This window comes from Rhea americana, unplaced genomic scaffold (assembly GCF_003343005.1).
Source record: "Rhea americana isolate MKP2758 unplaced genomic scaffold, rheAme1 scaffold_111, whole genome shotgun sequence".
NCBI classification, from domain to species: Eukaryota; Metazoa; Chordata; class Aves; order Rheiformes; family Rheidae; genus Rhea; species Rhea americana.
In genome coordinates this window covers 2,222,365-2,243,695 of record NW_028185162.1, presented here as the reverse complement: position 1 = coordinate 2,243,695, position 21,331 = coordinate 2,222,365, and the positions used below count along the sequence as shown (strand labels likewise).

Sequence of the window (21,331 nt, the reverse complement as noted above, 5' to 3'; positions counted from 1 at the left end):
ACACGACTCAGTTCCTCAAAATATAGCATAGAAGCAAGTATTGCACACTGCTGTGTTGCATGTCTGCTAGAAGGGGGACATCTCCATTCAGTTTGCTTCTGAGGCCGCTCAGATCCTGCCTTTGAGCTCTCCGGTCTTAAACAATTCATTGGAGCTGATTCTGGAAGCCCTGAGCACTTGAAATTTCAGCTTTCTTGTGTCTTCCCTTTTCCACAAAGATCTGAGTTTTGTAAGGAAAAAAAGAAAAACACTACATCAGAACATCATTTCATCTGCTTCGCAGATGAGGAAACTGAGGCAACAGCATATGGTGTGAATTATTTTTGGTCTGCAGTGGGACCTTCCCATAGGAAAGAAGAATGCAGGCGTCTTCGTTCTTGCCCATGTGTTATAACCACTAGATTACATGTCCCCCCCACGACTATCCTAAATCTTAGTTCACCAGTGCTTGTGCAGCTCCCTGAAATCCTTAGATGAAACGTGAAAGAGAGGTGCCAAGGGTTGCTATTAACAGCTTAATGAAACCAAGCTGCTCTCCCGGCTCACACTGGAGAATTGCTAGCTTATTGCTAGCTTTCAGACAGAAGGAGCCTTTTCTCTCTCTTTTTTCTCCTTCCATTGTTTCACTGCCAGCAGCTTGTATTGTGAAAATGGTGACTGACAGCAGCAGGCCCAAGTGGATTGCACATGGGGCTGCGTCTCCAGAGACTTCATTTCTATTCCTGGCTTTGTTGCAGACTTGTTGTGAAGCGTTGGACAGCATACTTCCTTGTCCTCCTTCCCTGCTCTCAGTTTCCCTATCTGAAAAATTGGGGGATGAGATGGGAATGAGGAGAAATGATTCTGCCTGTCATGAGAAACCTGTGGGTGATCTACTGATGGAAAATGCTGCACTGGGCATTTCTATATGACTTCTTTTTCACAATGCAGTCAGTAATATTTGCAAACTGTGTATGTATATGCATGTGCCAACATATCCATGGAGCCACCTCTTGGATGGAAGAAGGCAGCCCTTAAACACAGGAGAATTGCAGGCAATCACTGCTGCACCACAGCATGCAGGTTAACGCTTCTGCTCCTGGGGTCATCCTGTGTGATAAGCAAACCACGGGGAGATCTGTTTCCAGCTCACACGAAGAGCTGCAGCTTACCAACACCAACAGATCTGGCTGCACTAGACTGATGTGGAGTGAGACAGGTGTGGGCCCATGTCCTCTCCCCAATCATCCCTGCTGTGCTGCTTTGGGATATGCTGGTCCCTGGTGTCTATCAATGTGGTCAACTGCTTGAGGGGGAAGGCAACAGAGAACCAAGCCCCGAACTAGTACCCAGCAACCAGGATCCTCTCACACAGTGCAGACGGACTTTGGTCTCTTAAGTAAAGAAATGTGCTAGTTACAGGTTACACATACGCTCTCAAAACATCATTTTTCTTGTGCAGTGTCTTACACCCTTGTCACAGCAGTGTGAATACCTGAGGAACCCACTAGCTACAGTTTTCTCAAGGAATCAGGGAAAGAAGACTGAAGACCCTTGGGACCCTTCTCCCTCCTCCACAGCAGGGATGGCCTGGATGTCTCCTGGGAAATGAGAACAACAACATTAAAAACTTGACCTGACCAGAGAGAGAGTGAAGAGGAGCAAGCAGAGCAGACTCAGCCAAGAATCATCTGCTGGTAATTGATCCCTTCTGGTAACTGGAGCCCAGGATACACTGCCAAGGTTTTAACAAGAGGCTGTCTCAGAAATATTCTGCCGCAGCCTGCAACGAGCTCTGCGGAGCAGAAAGAGCAAGTGCTGGAGAGAGCAGGGACTCTTCATTTGTTCTCCCAATTAAACAAAACTGCTTTCGTGTAACTGGTGGAGCAGGCAGCACCCCAGGGCACATGTAATTTGTAACATCCATTGGCTACTGCTGTTTGTCCCTCCTTCTGCAACTCTAGCAGAGCCAGGGCAGGGCTGATGTAATCAGGGGGTGCTGGAAAGTCAGGATGAGAGTTTCTTGTTCCCAGCTGGCTCAGGAAGGACAGCACCAGACTTGCAACATGCAGCACACCATCATGCAACACGTAGTGCTTTCCTTCAAGTCCTTCTCTCCTGGAGTCCTGGAATATAATGGAAGTCTCACTTTCATTCAAAAATTTCTAACCCTCGTGGCGGAAAAAAAATGATTGCTCTCTACTCACAGATAGGAGGGGAAATGAAATGCACCAACATTTATTCTATTTCTTTCAATCTCCTGTTTTTCAGCCAACCTTGGCATGTTRGGAGCCTGGCCCACAGGGTTCTTGTGCTTGATGTGGGCCAGGCTGTGTCCAGCCCCAAGATGGGTGATGGGAGGGAAGGCTTTGGGGAAACAGATGGATTTCCTGGTGATTTCTGCTTTGTGCTCAACCATAAGCATCTCTACAGGCAGGTGAAACAAAAAGAATGGAGCTGCCGTAGGATTTTGGCTGTGTAATTCTCAGTCTTCTCCCGTTAGTGAACAAGCAGCAACTAGAAGCAGCCAAACATTGGCAGAATATAATCAACACCCAGTTCAGCAGGATTTTAAGTAAGGACTCCAGGAAGCACCCTCCCCAGCAGCCATGCACCCCAAGGGTGTGGAAGGAGCTTTCCTCTGGCAGGGAACGGAGATGCCAGGAATAAGCAGAGTAACAGCTCCATCCAGTGGCCTGCTGCTCCCAGCTCCCCCTCCTCTCCTGCAGCTAAAGGATTATTTGGATATAAAAACCCTCTTGGCCTCAATTCTGAAAGAAGTGGGGTCCCCTCTGCTCCCTCCTCGCTGGGGAGCTCCCAGCGCAAGGGGCAGAGGATGGGATGAGGCTGGAGGAGCCTCTTCTCCGGGTGTTTCAAGGCATGGTCAGGAAGACAGCGGCAATGCTAGGATCTCCTCATCAAGGTGTCTTGGGGGAAGCTATCACCCCCCTCCTGCTGCTGCACAGACCCTACATGTTAAGTTCAACCTGGCATGAGCAAGCTGTGGATTCCCTTTCCACCCCCACCATAAGCAAATTAATGGCTAGACACAAACTGGGACCCCAGTTTTGGTCTCTGACTAGCCCAGGAGTGTGGCTCGGRTGTCACAACCCTGCCTCTCCTCTCTACAGTCCTGGGCAATGGGACCTGGCACATGGAGCGTCAGCACCTCAGCCCGGGCCCCTCCTCACCTTGCCGACAGCCTTGCTTTGAGGCTCCCACTTGCTCACCTGCCCCACCAGTTTGCAACCAGCAGGCCTAATCCCCTGCACTGGTAATTCGTCTGGCAGGCTCTTCTCAGTAAGCACTGGGCTTGCAGGAACGAAAGCACAAATCCAACGTCACATCCAGAAAGCCTCTGGCTAGAAACTTTTGACTCCAAAGCCCTTCCCTCTGCAATACATGTTCCAAACAAATTAAATCCCCTCACATTAATTATAGCAACCAGGGGCCAATCAATATACCCTTGCTTGGCTCTCTGGCCTCTTTTCTCACACCTGGCTTGAACCAGCCCTGTCCTGCTTGTTCCAGTTCTGTCTTTCTTCCCTGGAGCAACAACATAAAGGTCAGGTCCTGTCACTCAGGAGGCGGATATCACAGCCATGAAAAGCAATATAACATGAACCTGAAGGGGAGGGTGAACCCATGAACTCACAGTCCCTTTTGCCTTGTTAGGATGTGGCCTGGCAGAGCGTTAAGTCAGCTACAAAAAAAGGGCTGTCAAGGAAAGACCTAGAGGCCCCATGAGAAATGACAGTAAAACAACTGTGTCACTGTAATTATCACTTAGCAACAAGAAGCATGGTCTAGGATTGAGATGCCATCCATTCCCACAGCTTGCCATCCTGCATGGATCAACCGCAGAAGCCGAGCAGCGCCCGCTATGGTCAAGYGCTGCTGACCTTTCCAGCCACCGCAGCTAAACACTAGCAGGGTGGGGAGTCGCCCAGCTGCTGCAGCGTACAACCTGCTACACGAGCGAGAACTGAGCTCCACGCCGGGCTGTGTGACCAGCGATCGACACCTGCCAAAGCATCTGCTTCGGCCATACCCAGCTCGGAAGCAGCGTATCTAAGTGGGGAAGGATCCTCTTAAACTGTCCCAGCACGAATCACTGCAGCTCTGAGAGAGACCCCCCCCCCCTTTGCTCCCATGAGCCAGAGGTGGGAACAGGTGAAACCAAGAAAACACACGGAGAGACCAGCTCACTGAGGGAGAGGACAGGGAAGGACGTGGCAGTGTGAGCTGCTCCCATGCTGAGAACCTGCTCCCACCTCGGAGAGACATAATTCAGCTGCAACCACAGCTGCACCAAAAATGTGGAAATGGAAGGGTTTTTAGGAGGAGTGTCTGACTCTGATTGCTTTGGTTTTTAAGATCTACTCCACTCCAGTCCCTAAAAAGCAGTGGATGAAAAGGGCGTTGTTAAATATTCAATATTCATGCCCCTTTGGTCAAAGTCAAAGCTTTGAAATACTCATTTAGGAGCATCCTCCAGCAAAGTCAAGAGAGACCAGAAGAAATATTCCGGGTATTTCTACATTAATGAGGAAACATTAAAATGGTATTTTTGCAGAATAGATGAAGCCTCCTAAGTTTCTCTGATCATCCATCTTCACAAAGGAAAAAAAAAAAAGAAAAAAAACCAACTAGCTCAAAGTAAACACGGTCCCTTTCAGGGTACATTTATAAATAAACCCACCAAAGCRGAGGACAAATTGTCCTTCATTATCAACTTAGCTGAGCCCATTCACAAAAAGAAACATGACAGTCCAAGAGTGCCTGGTTCCTGCCTACCAGAGGTTTAGAGTTACAAAGTCCTATAGCAAATGCTCCCATAGGGAGGAGGTGACCGGGCTTATCCTCACTGCGCGGAGCGGGGGCAGTCAGACACTCTGGCAGCTGAGCCTAAGCAGTCTGCAAGGAGCAGCCTTGGAAGCTGAGACGAACCTGCTCTAATTCTGCAGGGGAACAGGCTCCTGCAGGGAGTCCCTGCATCTCGGCTCRGGGAGCAGGCACTACCACCAGAAGAGGAGCTCCAGGGATGGGAAGCACCAGCTGAGGGGATGTGAACTTTTAAAACTCATTTAATCCAATTGCAGTGTCTGACTACACCTTAATTGCCTAGCTCCGAGCTTGCTTTGTCTTGTCTTAGCTTTGTTGAGGCAGAAAGGTTTTACCAACTGCATCACTATAATTATACTGATAAAGTCAAACCAGCATAATTACACTAACACAGCTCTCATGTGGACCCTCTCAGTCTAGAATAGGAATAGCTTTTCCCAGTTTAACTTAAATGCTTTGCAGTCAGCATAAACAAGATTGAAAATCACCAATGCTCTCGTCTGAGAGTGCCCACCAGGAGCAATTTAGGGTACCAAGCCTAGCCCATTCCCTCAGGAGACAAGTATTCATCATGCCCATCGCCCCTGCGTAAATGGGTTTCAGCAGCTCCTGTCCCTTGGCTGTCAGTGCCTTCTTATGAACTGGGAGTGCAAATGGCCCAGCGGGACTGCCTGCTCTGAGGCCCACATCCACACCATTTCCATCACCAGTAGCTGCCTGCACCAGTTACCAGCCAGGCCTGGATGCTGTACTTGCCATCACGCATTATTCACAGCAGAAGATAAGAGCCGAACTTGCTCCCTCTTCTTGCCCACACTTGATCCCACTGGGGACACTATGGCATTCGTGCCTATGCCTCTACATCAAGAAAATGTTATTCAGAAGACCAATGACAAGACCAAAAGGAAGATCTCCCGCGCCTAAAATTCACATCCCCTCCTGCTAGACGAAGAGATAGCTCACCAGCCGGGCCGAGGAGGAGGAACAGCACGGCTGGCATCAGGGGCATGCGCAGCACCCAAAGGCCTGGCTGCCACACTCTGCGCCTGGCCACTGGACAGGGACCAATTCTCATTTCCGCTCTTCAGTCGTCCCACAGATGGTCGTCGAGCTCTCTCAGAGAAGCGGATAAGAAGTTGCCCCTGAAATAGGCAGACACCAGCATTAGCAGTCACAGCAGCAAGGTGGGGGACAAGCGCTTTGCCCTGCTGAGGGACTTGCAGGTCTTGCAGGCAGGTGTCTCCCCTGCACTCCGTGCCATATATGACATACGTGTGAGACAGGGCCACCATGGACAAACTGAGACACACATTAAATGATTCAATATCCTGTAAGAACTGGGAAAGGACTTCCTCACCACACTGCCCTGAAAGGTATTTCCCAAGCCACTGGATGGCCTTACTGCCCCAGGAAGTCACACCGTGCAAACTCTGTTTGGAAAGTGATGGTGCTCCACCTCATGTCCAGTTAGGCTTCCAGCCCCTATTGCCCCTCCTGCAAGGCTGCTCCAGCTTCCATTGCTCTGTTGATGAGAYATTCACCTAATTCCCAGCCTGACCTGATCTGTGGCCAACCTTGTGCTTTGCCTTAAGCAGCTCGTCTCTCTCTGGTGTTCACCTTCCAGTACATTTCTAGGGACAATGCCTATCTCTTCTCCACTCTTGTGTTTTGCTTTCGTGAAGAGGTGATCTCTTCCCYTTAAGAAACTGCCTCCCCATCTCACAAATTCTCAGACACCTTCTCAGCACTCTTTTCCAAGCTGCATGCAAGTCCCTGTGAGACCTGCCCAGTTAGTGCATGCTCATATACTGCACTTGAGTTACCCATCCAGCGCATCCTAAGAATACATCCATCTCTCTTCAAGGCTCTTATCACTGAGTATCTTACAGTCACCTGTGATGGATTAATACACTCAAGTGCTCTCTCCTGCACAGCTCCAGTCACTAGACACAGATGATCTCTGAGACCTTGTAAAAAGCAAGAGTCCAGGCTCCCAGTCCATTCCTGTGCTAGCCACAYGACACAATACCTCCCTCCCTCGGCTAGCAAGTTTATGGGAACCTTGCTGCTTTACCTATGAGACCCCATTATTTCCCCTCTTTCTCCTTTGGGAAGAAGGTGGTAAAGGCATTGCTGTGGGAACACAGATCAGATATGACAATGTCATTCATCTGGTGCRGGGAAGGGATGAGATACAAACCCCCTTGGGACAAGCTCAAAAGGAAACAGGAGAATGTCAGGGAGAAAATGAGGAAGAGATTAAAAATAATAAGATGCAATTTCCCCTTCATTTACTGCTCTCTTCATAAATTACTGTCGAAGTGGTGAATTTCTAGCTCTGTTTAATTTACACTCTCAAGGGAACCTGGAGAGAGATCTGGTTAGGGGCTAAATTCTGCTCTGTGTTACACCTTTGTAAGTTCAGAGCAACTTCGCTGCAGTCCAGCTAATACCAGAGTAACTGGGAAAGCATCGGAAAGCATCATGATCTGCTAGAGAAGTCATATCATATGGATGCTATCACATGGTGTAAAGTCAGGCTGTAATCTTCAGATAATTGGAGGTCTGATGTTAGACCCTTCAGTCCACGTGAAGCACAAGATTTCCTGAAGTGAGGAGCACTTACTGCTTGAGGCATTTACTGATGGTCAGAAACTTTAAAAATCAGGCCTATGTTCCCCTCTGTCTGGACACTGAGGACCAAAGTCTGTCTTTAGAGAGATGGGCCCCAGGTTGGCTGCACCAGGAGACGCTGTGCACCTCTTCCCTTTCCAACTGGTCGCTGCCCCACAGCTCATCTGCAGGCCCAGGCTTCCTTCAGACCGCTGGTTCCATCTCTTTCAGGGCCTGGCTGGCCCATGGAAGGAGTTACAGTCACTTTCCTGCCTGATTCACTTCGTTTTCGGAGCCCCTCTCTATGTCGCTGAAAGCCGAGGGCCTAGGGGCCAGCTCCCCCACCAGCAGATTCCTGCTGCTCRTTGTGAATGTCCATGCAGTTGTTCAAATTCAGGACTCTAGTGGACAAGCATGCAGCGGAGGTGGGCTCTGTTCCTGGAGCTAAGGTAAGAGTGTTGACCCTGAAGCAGGCCCTAGGCATTTTAGATTCAGCTTCTGAACCTTCTTGGTAAGTCAGAAAGATTTACCAGGGTCTTTCAAGCCCACAGGTTGGGTGGCATGGGACAGTACCAAGGAATTTCCAATGAGCACCCAAACTTCCAAAGTAAACCTTGGATTTTTTTGCCCGCACCAGCTAAAGATCACCATAACACAACCCTAGAGATAGCTAGGCAAGCCCTCAGCACACTGGTGCAGGAGGAGCTGTCACAGAGGGGTATGACCCTGTTCAGCATTCCCTCTCTCTTCCCGCTCTTGTTGTGCAAATCCTGCTAAGCAAGCCCTCGGAGGAGACCTGCCAGCAGACAAATGGCTCAGTTATGAGGGATGAAAATCAATCTAGTTGCTAATGTTGTGTTTTTCAATACTCCATTCATCCATAACGCAGCGAAGCTCCATTCTGAATAATATCGCCTTTTGTCCCGCCAGGCCCTCCCCACTCCCTCGCGGAGGGTGGCTGATGGCAGACAAGGCTGTCAGGGGCCAGCTTGCACCTCTGCCTCCCCAAGGGAGGCACGCTGCCGCATTTCCACCAAACCCACACAGCCTTCTCCCCCCCACCCCCAGGACCTTCCCTCCCTCCTTGAGTGCAGCTGGGCCGAGGCGTGGGGCCGGCAGTGGGAACTTGCCCGCACCTCCCTGTTTCCGGCATGAGTTATTATCACAGGCAACTTTTGTGAAGGAGCCAGAGCACGTTCCTGTGCCCCTGGCAGGGGCAGCAGCCAGCATTAACCATTAACACGCCAACCACAAGGAGAGTCACCCTGCGGATACAGCACGGCTGTCTTTCTCACCCTGCACTCCTACATTTTTCCACCTGCAGCCTCCATCTTCACCCTAGCTGTTTCCCTACACCTTGGGTTACACAGATTGAACCGATCTTCCTTAAATCCAATGGGGTCATGGCTATTTAAGAATTTATGTATATTCAAAACCGACTTTAAGCCATTATGAGCCATTGTGGCACTGCACAAAAAAACTGCAGCATCAGTTTTGAAAGATTTCTGAATGCAGAAGGCTTCTGAAAGTGCCTTCAAGTTAATGTCTTTTAAGCTGCCAGGCATCTGGAATGTTTGAAAAAAATCAGCCACACATCCTATATAACAAGTAACATATACCATGAACAGCCCGAATATTTCCTAAGCACTAAGCAAAGCATCTGAAGCAATACATACACAAAAGGAACATGGGTCTAATAAAGGGCACCGACAGTCCTATCTCTGTTTTTACCCAAAATAGTCTGTATCACAGCAAACAAATTATGACAAAAGAGCTCTTTTCACTCATTGAAAAATCCTTCCTTCTGACTGAACATGAAACCTACTTGGTCCAGAACTGAGCCAGCGTTTCACACTCCCAGAACTGGACCAATCCTTTCTGCTTTCTAGCTRTGATTTCTTTCTGCTTTTCAACAATTCAACCTCCTTAGAAATTAAAATCTTTCAATCTCCATCACCCCGTTGGATCATTATGTATTTGTAATTACCACACTGACCAAAAAAAGTGTCATAAATCCACATACCTGCTTGTTATTTTCTTTCCAGTATAAAGATGGATATATTAAATCCCCCAAATACTCTCTTTTGAAGTAAAGAAAAGAGCTGGCTAGTCAGTTGAAAATAAAGAAAAAAATAATTGATGAAATGAATATTCCCTCTTTTCCCACAAAAGGTGATGGGGAAAGGCAGGAATTTTTCCCTTAGGCACAGGAGAAGATGAGATTTTGTTTAGTAAATCAAAAAAAAAAAATAAGGAGGAAGAGAAAAAGAATCTCATCCATCAACCGAACAGCTCCAGCCTGTCATCTCTTTTCACCTTTGGGGACTGGATGTTGCTGCTGTCAGAGGTAAGTTGGCTTAAAGCTCTGCTGTAGGAAGGCAGCCCTATGTTCACTGTGTGCTATCCCAGGGCAGATTATCTCAAAATAAAATGACAAAGAAAGGGGGGGAGAAGAAGAAGAGGAAGAAGAAGAAAGAGAGAGAGAGGAAAAGAGAGAAAGAGAAAGGAGGAGAAGGAACACCTTTAAAGAGACATAGTGGGGTGGGGAATGGTTCAGGTTTCCGGAAGGCAGACAAGGATACATGCTTAAAYTGGGCTCTGGCTCAGTGCTGCTGAAGGAAAGCAGAGCCTAGTTTACATCTCTGGGGAAGGGAGACAGGGTTTCCTGAAGCTATTTGAGAGGACTGGGGCTTTTTAGCTCCCTCTACCTTTCCTGCCTCCTTCCACTGTCTTCTGCCATGACTAAATGCCCACTTTGGGGAAGTCAGCTATAGCATTTTGCTGTAAGTATTTTGTCAATCCCTTCGCCAGCAGCCACAGTCCGGCAGAAGGGGAGACTCTAGAAGCCTGTTGTCCTTCCCAGGGGACWCAGAGGCTACTTGCTCAGGGGCTCCATTCCTCATGCAAAATCCTCATTGCCTAAATTGGACCCATTTCCACGGGTAGTTGAGGCAGGATAAGGGCACCAAACCCACTGTSCTCTCTTGGTGTTCCTGGACAGACACGACAGGGAGTTCCCTTCTGAAGTCCTTTTTGCAGGCCTTTTCCTGCAGTAGGCATCAAAGGTGACCTCTCTATTTGGCTGAAGACATTAGAGAGGCCTGCCATATGCCTTCAAGGGATTCAAGCCTATTCTCCCCAGCCAGCAGTGAAGGACACCCAGACACCAGGTTTGGGGCATCCCCATCAGGCCCCTCAACAGGTCAGCCTRCAATCACTGGCCAAGACACTGGTGGCAGCTGTGCTCTCTTTTCTGAGAAGGAAGTCCAGGAAATATTTTCCAAAYTCTCCAAAATCAAAAGATCAGAAGATTTGGGTTGTTGTTCCCCAGTCTCCAATTCATGAGAAACCTTTCTCATCTACCTCCCTCACCTCCTGTTCTGCATGTACATGTTGTCTCCTTGAGCTCCCAGCTAGGACCAAATTCACAGTTCTGCCAACCTGCAAGTCTCGCAGGCTGGAGGTGATCTCCTAGAGCCCCRTCTTCTGGGGTCACATGGTTATATGGGCATCTTGCTCTCTTCTTTTAAAGGGAGCGTGTRTTTAACCGTCACCATTGCAAGTAAATGCCTGAGAGTGTAAGAYAGGTCTCAGCAGCCCTGAAAGCAACTGAAAAAGAATCCCCAAAATACTGGGTTTCCTCATCTTGTGAATTCTTAAGCTTCTCCAACAAGCTGAGGAGTCTGGTGCGCTTTTGGATTTGAACAAGTTGAACCTATGATCAGGAGGATTTTTACCCGTGCTTTCAGTGGAGGCAGCAGTTGCTTCCTTGTTCTTCCTACTGGATTGCTTATTCCCTTTAATGTCTGGGCTTTGTGTTTTAACTTGATACAAAGCAGACTTCAGCTACAACTGTCACTATCTGCATGGTTACCCATCTGCTATTACTTTCTTCTATGGGTTCAATAATTAGCAATTAGGCATTTACTTTTTATTTSCCAGTAGCAGTGAAGTTATAATTAATCTGCTCACAAATGCAAGAGTTTCAAAGGTGCCTTTTAAACTTTGAAAAACTCTCAGCCATCCTGGCTATCTAGCCAGGAATGTGGCTTACGAATAATCAYCTTTAAAACTGAAGCAAGATCCAAATCCAGACTTTGAACACCACAGATGAAGCCTCCCTAAATGCAAAAACACAAGCATAAAGCCAGCATTCTGAAGAAGTTCTCCGCTCTGTTCATGGACATATTTCTCTGGCCATTTGGGTAGAATCTAAAACAGCTTTTTTTTCAATGTCTGCATTGCTACTGTAACGTGTTTTGATTGGTTTGGCAGTAGCAAGCTATGCGCTTGTGCTGATTCGAGGAACAGAAAACATAGCCAGCTTATGCAAGGAAACAGCCATAACATAAGAAAGGCTAATTATAACATTCCACGGAAGAGAATTTCTGCTCTCTTATTTGCTAGGAAAAGAAGCTCCATTTAACCTTCATGATGGTCCTGCTGTCTCTGGTGATACTCACCATGCTCACGGTAAGCCCAGCCCCTGGATGGGTCAGGCTGATCAAAGCCATTCTCACATCAACATCCGATGTGACATCTGCATCTACTACAGCTACCTGCATCGAGGTGGATAGTACCTAGAGCAGCTGCTGCCAAATCTCTGTTTTACAGCAGGCAGCTGGATCGGGGGGGAAGCTGGGGAAAATAAGCAGCCCACAAATCTGCAGAAAATGCAGAGCCTCCAGGGTAAAAAGAAAAAAAAAAAAGCTTCCCTTTTCAACTATCTAGAAAGTACAGAGAGAGAAACTAATTTGTATGTAATACACCATTGCTAGGAAATACGTTGGTGATTTACAAGAAGGGCCTGGTGCAACATAAAGAAGTCATAAGCTGAAAAATAGGCATCTTTTTGCTGACAGGAGGAATTGTCGGGGGCTGCTCTGTTTCTCAGGACACTAGTTGCTGTTGTGAGCCATTAACTGGATTATAATGAACTACAGGTTTCCCCTGTTGTTTGTTGAGCTAAAGCACCAGGCGTTTATGAGTTTCTTTCTAGCTGTCGTCTGCATTTTGGAGGGAACAGCTCAGCACAAAGGATGCTTTGCCTGCAGCAGGATYGGGAAGGGAAGGAAAAGCTGCGGCTTGTAGACAGCGTGGAGCAGTGCTGTGCTTGTGGGAACCAAACGCTGTTCCCAGGTACCACCTCACTGTTGGTTTACATGGGCACCGCACCAGCTCAGGGAGCTGTGTCTTTAGGGGGCAGGCTGCAAYGCCATTCCAGGGGCAAGGAGTATTTGCAGGAGTGGATGAGATTCAGGCTAATCCCTCAAACAAAACACAAATCTTGATAGCCGTCAGCAATCTCATTAGACACTTCAAAACTTGACGGGGACAGAGAAGAGGAAATACCCACAGCTCTCCACAAAGCTCAGTTCATACATGCAAACCAAGAACCAGCCTAAACCATTAAGATTGAGGAGGGATGGCCTCCTAGAGAAATTAAATACCAGGTTCTTCTATTTATACTGTCCTTGCAGCAGCTTGTGGGTACTTGGGCAATGCTCAGCCAACAGCAAACACAGTGGAAAGGCAGCAGGACTGGTCCCCATGCATACCCAAACTGATTCAGCAGCACTRTTCAGCTCCATGGATGGTCTGCTGTCGCAGGGAATAAGGGCTGACACGTTCTTGGATGTACRCTTTTTTGGATTGGTTTTCCAGTCCCATTCTAACCCTCTGCAGGTATTTTTTTTTTTTTTGGCGTATGTTCTTCCTGTGAAACATTATGCCTGATTCTCTTCTCACCCTGTGAGTGTGAGCCAGGCAAATCTCTCACACGGAGTGGGAGACTCATCCTCACTCCATCCCACAATCTCCTTTCCTTACAGTGGATTACTCTGCTCTTTCTGCTGCTCCTGAACTCCAAGTACCTGGTGCGATTCTAARAAGTACATTCCCTAGTGACAGCTCAGGACCATGATTTCCCTCCTTCCTCATGACCCAGAGTGCTCCCATGAGATCACAGGACCAGGAACCTGTCCTCCTCATGCACGTGAATCTGTGTTGGGATCCCAGCAATCTGAAAGGCCTGTGAGAAGGCTGAATCAGGCCACCACCAGCTGTGCTTAGTTTTCCGTACAGAAAATCAGCCCTTCAATCCTCCCTCAACTCCACAGGGCCAAGCTCAATACAAGAACTGGATTTTCAGTGGTATTTGCGCATATCTGAAGGGGGCTTTGARCAGGGCTTACCATGATGATTTCAGCTAATACTGGTCAGTAGAAAGGTACTTTTGGAGTTGGAGCTGATTCAGGATAGCTCTTGCATCCAAAACAAAATGGGCTTCCATAGCCTTAGGAGAAAGGGAAAGACCTAATCATAGTATAAGACCATATATGTTTCACCTCCTGTCCAGGTGCATAAATTCTGCCTTGGTGCAGCTGGACACATGGCCCAGAGCATCTTACTGGTTAGCTTTTGTCTCATTTGATAATTATTTTCTATTTTTAAACACATACTCTGACAGCTCTACACACCATTAAAAGCAAAGGGAAGGAAAAGGCAGTGGAAACAGCAGCTGCAGCCTCCAGAAAGGAATGGCATTTGCACACGGCTGCAGCAAGATGGAGTTCAGCAAAAGGTACCCATCCCCTTCCTAAACAAAATCACCTTTGTTTGTTCCAGTAATCTGTTTCCTGACAGAAATGTGCTGCAGAAACCACCGCAGCCAGGTGAGAAAGAGCAGTTCAAGGACACCACATTAAAGGAGGCTCTCAGAAGGGCCAGCTGATCTGTGCTGCCCAGCTGGGATCCGGAGCGGCAGCAGAGCAGCTGCAGTCCTTAGGGGGAAGGAGGAGATGGGACCCTTGAGTAGCTGCCTCCCTTCTGATCACCCAACCAGCAGACGGTCTCTGCTAAGGCACTGGGTATGGGCTGTTGCATGGGAAGCACAGAACATCATCTTCCTAAAAGCACCTTAAGGCACACAAAGAGACACTGCACAGCCAACGCCCCTAGAGAATTTCAGCTGTTTACTGAATGTGTCTAAGCTAGGCAGCTATTTATCTGTGGGACCTGAGTACCCAAAGACCACTGATGACAGCAGAGAGGGTGAAAGTTTCAGGTTCTTTTCCTTGCACAACATGAGCAGGGCTGAATCTTAAGATGGTGCCCTGGAACAGCCTGGAGACAAAACTACTGCCCTGCTGCTAGTTAAAACCTGTGTTTGCACTGCACAACTGCAAATCATTACTGCTAGGGTATGCCTGTAATTCCTTCACTTTTCTGCATCCCCTTTCATGACATTACTTCTCCTTGGGGCAAAATTTCAAGCAGGCTCCAGGCAACAGGATCCCATGGGACAACAAACACTTACATATGACATGTCCGTTGGGACTAGCACACAGTGCACATTTCCGTTTAGGTCTGCGGCGATGGTGAATGCAGACAGMCTGCTTTTGCTGAAACATTACTCATTTTAAACAGGACTGCTTACGTCACAGGATTAGAGATTTTTAGTAAAAACCATATAACCCAAACCTCTCTGAGGTTTATGATGTAGGAAGTGCTGACCCATATGGGAATATACAGTCTAAGGTAGGCAGTGGTGGACGCTGCTGCTTTCCACATGTAAGAATCTGTATGGGGCAGAGATGCCATGTCTGAGCCACYTTGCTCATACATGTTCATACAAAGATGGCTCTGATCTTCCACATAGATCTAGAAAAGCAACCATTTGTTCCAGAGAGACCTTGAAGATTCTAAGTTTACACACTCTCCAAACAAAACTTGATGTTAATAATAAAAAAAAAGGTTGCATAATCTTCCCCCAAATAACTGAGTTTTACCAGCATCTCATTATAATCCCTGGCCCGCCCTTCTGCCTCCTGGGGATGAACCCGGTTTTAAGGAGCCACTTTCAGGAAGCAGAGTGGGTTTTTGCTTTTTCAGCTGCCACATAGTTCAGTATACACTAGGTGGCACACATTTTCAGGAAGAAACACTTGATGCAGCTCCAGCAGGATTTAGTTTGGGAAGAGACCAAAGCCTAGCTGTTCCCAGCCCACGGGTCAAAGACTAACACAACAGACTGGGTAATTAAAGCAATTGGCAAACAAGCGTAATCCAAAGTTGGGAATGTTCGCTGCTCGTCAGCCACAAAGCAACAAACAAACAAGAAAACGAAAACAAAAACAAAAACAACAGAGGTAGGGAAAGCCACTAAGAAAGAGAGAAGGGAAAATGCTTTCTGTAATTAGCACTCTGGAGCTAATGTCAAGGTCAGACCGGCTAGAGCAGGAAAGATGAGCACACRACTGGAGAATCCCCGAGGACTCAACACTGGCAGTTCCTTGGCTGCATTCCTCCAGCTCTATAAAGGTAGATACAAATTTCCCCAGAGAATAAATGAAAAATACGAGGCACAGAAAGGTTAACAGATGTTGATTCTCCTCCTACCRTCCCACTGGCATAGTATGTAACCTCAGGCAATCTCTGACACTGCAGCTGCCAAATTCTGTCTCCACTGGGAAGTCTCTGTTTTGAAAAGTGCCTTGCTGAACTTCTAAGGCTCTCCTACAGATCCGCATCAGCCTCTGACTTCAGCGGGAGCTCTGAATGTTTGGATCTTCGACAATATCCCAAGTTCAGTACCGTGAGCAGTAGCCATTACTAAAACATTTCACTTAAGCAGCTCGAACATCAAGTAAATCAAGCATCGGCAAGGAGAGAACACCAGATCCTTAGACTGCAGGCTGGCACCATGCCACATCCCTGGCACTGAAGGGCACCCTGGGCATCTCCCGTCACAGCGAGGGACAGAGGACATGCCCTCTTCCRCAGCTAAAGCGATTGCTGTTTCCAATGTGTCAGAAAGCAAGGTCACACAGTAAAAGAGGAATTTCCATAACAGATCAAATCTGTGGTTTGTCTAATCAGTCCCTGACAGGAACCAGCACCAGCTGCTAYAGAGAGAAATAAAAAGAAATGTCACCTATTACACTCTGCCTGCAGATGAATTTCTTCCTAATTCCTGTCACTTTGGGTTTGTCTGCTCAGGGAAATTAATCTGAAATCAAGTAGGCTGTGAATTTAGAGTGTCACAGCAATCTGAGAATAGCTTGGTCAGACGGTTTTCTAAGTGGTTGGGTTACTTCCCAAAGCACAAGGCTAACCCTAGCAATTTAACAGCCTGAAGCATGAAGTTTTACATACATTAGTGTAGAACTTTGAGTCAAAAACCTGTGAGATGGAGCGATCATGGCGAAATTAATTCAACAAACTTGCAGCCTTGCTGCAAGAAAAGAAATAGAGACAAGAAAAATATTTAGATAGTTACCCCAGGGTCTAGATTGCTCAGACAGAAGATGATCCCGTGTTGGAAGACTTACTGTTTTACATACTGATTTGGGGAACATGCAGACAAGGTCATTTCAGTGCATGTGCAAAGGAAGTAAGGCAGCTAGATGAAAAAAATGCATAAAGAACTGTGTTAAACTCTGGATTGTTAGGGTACAAACTATATTGAACATTTCTGGAGCAGTGAGGACTATGAAGTCTGCATCCACGTGAACAGTGTCCTCAGTGTCCAGTTCTCTTTGTGGACTCTGTGGGGGACGTTTCAAGCTTAAGGAACACACAGCTTCTTTGCAGACACTCTCATACAAAATAGTTGAGGGAATTTGCTCAGTGAGATCTGAAATTCACAAACAGTTTATCAGACCCAGAATTCATACTGTATATGATACCCGGGCTCTGCTTCCAGAGTACTTGAACTGCCATGGTATAAAAGTGTGGCTTGTACAAGTGAAGAAATGCTGTGAGAAAAGGATGACTGAGATCCAGCAAAGAGCTTGTGTTGCCAAGGCGCTCAATAGCTCAGCAGCTTTGTGCGCGTTACAGAGCTTCCTGGCTATTCTGCTGCAGGATGTTCTACTAGATCAGCTAACGAATCTCTACCTTCTCCCAATAGCTCAGCCAGCGCACTTGTAGCTTGTTCCTACAGCTCACCCAACATCTCTCTAGTTTATTCTAATCACATACAGACCATGTCCCTTTGCCAATAACCACACCCAATGCACTCCTGTTCTGCTCTTTAACCTGCCAATGCCCTGCAGACCTCATTCGTAACATCTGCCAGACCCTGGGGGTCCAAAGCGCTCATCCAGCTCCGTACATTTTAGCTGACACCCCTCAGTCCTTATCTGCAGCATATCTTAATATTCTAGTCATGCCTTACTATCTCGGATGTGTAGCTCTGCCAGTGGCCCACAGGCTTAATACAATATATTCTTACCCTTCTTAATTCTCTCCTGAAAACTTTTTCCTATTTAGGATCAGAGGATATTTAATGCCTGTGCACCTCTGCAACCATACAAATAAGAGTCTGTTCACTGCATGGTTTTATAAAGCATACCTATCCTTTTTCAGGCCCATGTGTTCCTGGATATAAAGGAAAGAAAACTTAATACTGCTCTTCTGGCTCCTTATTATAGCTGCAGGGAGACATGAATTCTAAGCATCTATGCCRTAAATGTGGAACTTATTGCTTAAATAGACACATTACAAGCCCACTATCAATCACATTTGGCAATTATTAGTACTTTGTGAGTATTTTGAATTCAAGTATGTGACAGTCTCATCTATCCTGGAACAGATAAATCTATGCACATTTGCATACAAGGCTAAATTGCAGGGAGCTACAGCTCAGGAGAATTTTTATTTAAGTAGCAATTTTAACATGCTCAGCACTATGCATGTAAGATCTGTAACCAGAAAACTGACCCAACATTAGCGCTGGAAAGATGCATTCCAGGTATCTAACCTAGGAAATAAAATTTTACAATACTGTTCCATGTCCATCGTGTAGAGCAGCTCTACACAGCACTTTTCCTATAATTACTGATTCCAGACAGAATTTATTCTATAAGCTTTATTTTCCAAGCATGAGTGTGTTCATAATGGAGACAGCATTTCTACTACATAACAGTGGCAGTACTGGTACAGGCCAACAGGGAAATAGGATTCCTACAGGGTAATAGCAGCAGTACTGGTACAGGCCAACAGGGAATCTTTTCAAGACATTATTGAATTAAAAGTGTGTAATTATGAGAAATACTATTCTGTCAGATGGTGGTCACAAATCTTAATTAGCCCATGCTCCAGAAAGACTGATGGTAAAATTGAACTGGAGGAAATGAACAAAATTTATTCAAATTGACAAAATGAGTGGATGGCAGATGATATTGAATTATGTACCTGAAAAACACAACAGGGAGACATTTGGTACATCAAGATACACCATATCCCAGCACAGATGAATCAGTACTGCCAGCTGTAAAGTCCAGAAAAGTTTAAAGTCCAGAAAGGTTTGATAAGGATTGGCAAATGCTTCCCGATTCTGAAATATCTTGCTGATCCTACCTGTAATGCTACATCTAGAAATAATCTACCTATCAGCAAGGGGTTCCGGAACTAACAATTAATGTGTTCTCTAAATAAATGCATATGTCTTACAAGAGGTTTGATCAAGATTAAACAGGCAGCTCTCTGATAGAGCAAAATAGTACTCTATTGTTAGAGATCTGCTGTGCAAATGTATTATATTTAATGATTCTCATTCTGTGCTTAAACAACCAACGTCATTAATCTCCAGGGAGTTATTTCTGATTTACATGAATGTAAATGAAACAAAAAAATAACCTCTCCTCAAGGACATAGTTGAGCAGCTGATCAATCTCTTAGCTGAATTTGGTTTTAGGTAGTTATAACCTCCCTAAGAATCATAAGCCATCTTCAAAGTGAATTAGTGCCTAGAAAGCAGTGCCTAAAGTCTACACCTAGAAGCACTAAGCAGCGTTCCTAGCTGTAACTCTAAAGAGACATAGATATCATATGTATTCATGTTTATATGCATACCTACAGTGYATCTGTGCGTTCTACTCAACTGTGATCATAAAGTTAACAAGACTAGGAACACAGGACTAGGAACACAAGTGTACCTGCCATTTCTCTAAAAAGAACAAATTCTTTATTCTAGCATCCAAGTTATCCTAGGATCTGAGGCAGAAGGAGACCCCAATCCAACATGTTCCATGGAAACTATGACCACTGCAAGACATTCAGCTCTGGCAATGAGCAACAACGCACACTACACCGTTATTCTGATGCAATTTGCTTCGCACAAAGCAAAATAGCCCCCGGCCYGCTGCAGCCTCCAGATAAGCGATACAAGAAACATAGAAAAAAGCAGCTGCCAGGCTACTCAACTTCAGATTTATATTCTCCTCAAGATCTGAAGTTGGAAGTTTTGACAGCCTCCCAAACTTCTCCAGTTGTTTTGCAATCCTGCAGGTGTGCACTCAACACTTGGCAAATCTACAAAGCATTTCAAATCTTTCCCAGCCCTGTACACCTTTCCCATCACTGAGATCAAAATTTGACCCTTGCTAAATCCAAAGGGGAGGGAGAACAGAGAAAGCAAAGCTTTAGAAGAGAGCTAAAGCTACATATCAACTGCTAAGCAACAGCTCCAGTATCTTTCTTGTTATATATGACAAAAAGATTTCAACAAAAGGCATCAAAATAAAAATCTTCAAAGTCACAAAAGTAAGGAAGAGYGAGGTCATTTTATCTCCTGCTCTTTCTCACTAATCCTGGATTTTCTCTGCAAAAGTACTTGATTTAGATTGTCCCAGAATTTTCAGCACAGAGAACTGACAACTTCCCTTTGSTTCTCTCCATGTTTTCAGATCTTTTAAAGACTCAAATCTCATTCTCTCTTTGTTGCTCACCTTTACAGCAATATACAAAAAGGTCCTTTAATCCAGCAGGTGATTCTCTTTTTCTGTTGCTTTTATAATCCTCCCTTTATCACCTGCAGGCACAAATGCAATGATTAGTGCTCCCTGGATGCTGGTTATGAAGCTCTGCTTCTTGTTCAGTCCTATTAGGCCCATTTCATATTAGAAGTGTTACAGAATTAAGCAATGCAGAAAATTTAACAGACATTCAGGATAAAGCTGTATATATAAATCTTCTTAAGGACCCTAAATTATTGATAACCAAAGTACAATTTCTATTTTATGAGACTTTCTGTTCTCTCCCACACGAAAGCATCAGATCTCCRATGTTTGTCTTTAATCATAGAGATAACTAGTAAGGCAGGTTGTTTCTATCATTATGCTTGAATAATAAAATCCACACCATTTAAYTGAATAAAACAGCTTTTCTCCAGACCATCTCTGGAAATACAGTACAAGGACTGACTACATTTTTCTCTCTTTGTCAGTAAGAGGTGTAAACAAGGAAAGAGAAGAAGCACAAAGAAAACCTGAACGGAGCTGATGGAGAGATACGCGTGGTTCTTTCAGGCGGGAAGAGACGCAGAAGTGGAGGTTCTTGGGCTAAGGAAGATGAAACAATGCAGAAGAGCAGAGTTGTCCTACTTGAACAGACGAACAGAAGGAGAAAGGAATAAAGATTTCTGGATCAGTGATACAAGAGCCCTTTGTACTGTATGCGCTGCATAAAGAGGCCTTCAGCTAGGAAAGAGTAGCCTGCTACAGAGGTGCTGCAACCAGAGCACGCCTCGCGCAAGGGGTTTTGCTCCCAGCTCCTAATAAAAGGAGAGAAGTACGTGGGTCAAGCACAGCCACTCTTGGCTTCTCAAACACTGCTCTGCGGCGTAACGCAGGCTCCRGCGCGATTATAAAGCTCCTCTCAGCCACGTTAAGGACTGTTAAGAAAGAACAAAAGTGGTCACAAAGCCCGAAAAGGCAAATAAGCTTCAGTCCACGTACGCCGCTGCACGGCAAGGTTGTCCAATCCTGCAGCGCGGGGTTCTCAGAGCGGCAGCGCACACGCGGTGCGCGCGATTTAGCGCACACACCGAGCCGCCGGCCGCCCGCTCCGGCGCAGCCGGGCCCGCGCGGCCGCCCGCCCCCGGCCCGCT

The 21,331-nt window shown here is 46.3% G+C and overlaps 1 protein-coding gene across 4 annotated transcripts in view; it reads right to left on the bottom strand.

Annotated features, from left to right (window-relative positions):
- The window catches only part of SSC4D (scavenger receptor cysteine rich family member with 4 domains), a 33,511-nt gene extending 12,300 nt beyond the window's left edge, over positions 1-21,211 (bottom strand). For 3 of the 4 annotated variants that reach the window (XM_085315402.1, XM_085315374.1, XM_085315394.1), the window contains exons 1-2: positions 9,461-9,923; positions 5,788-5,966 (exon numbers count right to left, since the gene is read on the bottom strand). In XM_085315402.1, the coding sequence (XP_085171528.1) occupies positions 5,788-5,899 (112 nt within the window). In that variant the 5' untranslated portion in view covers positions 5,900-5,966; positions 9,461-9,923. Of the gene's footprint in view, positions 1-5,787; positions 5,967-9,460; positions 9,924-20,171; positions 20,255-21,179 lie in introns of those variants that run through there. The other variant, XM_085315384.1, reaches the window with a different exon arrangement.
- Positions 21,212-21,331: the final 120 nt, after the last annotated feature.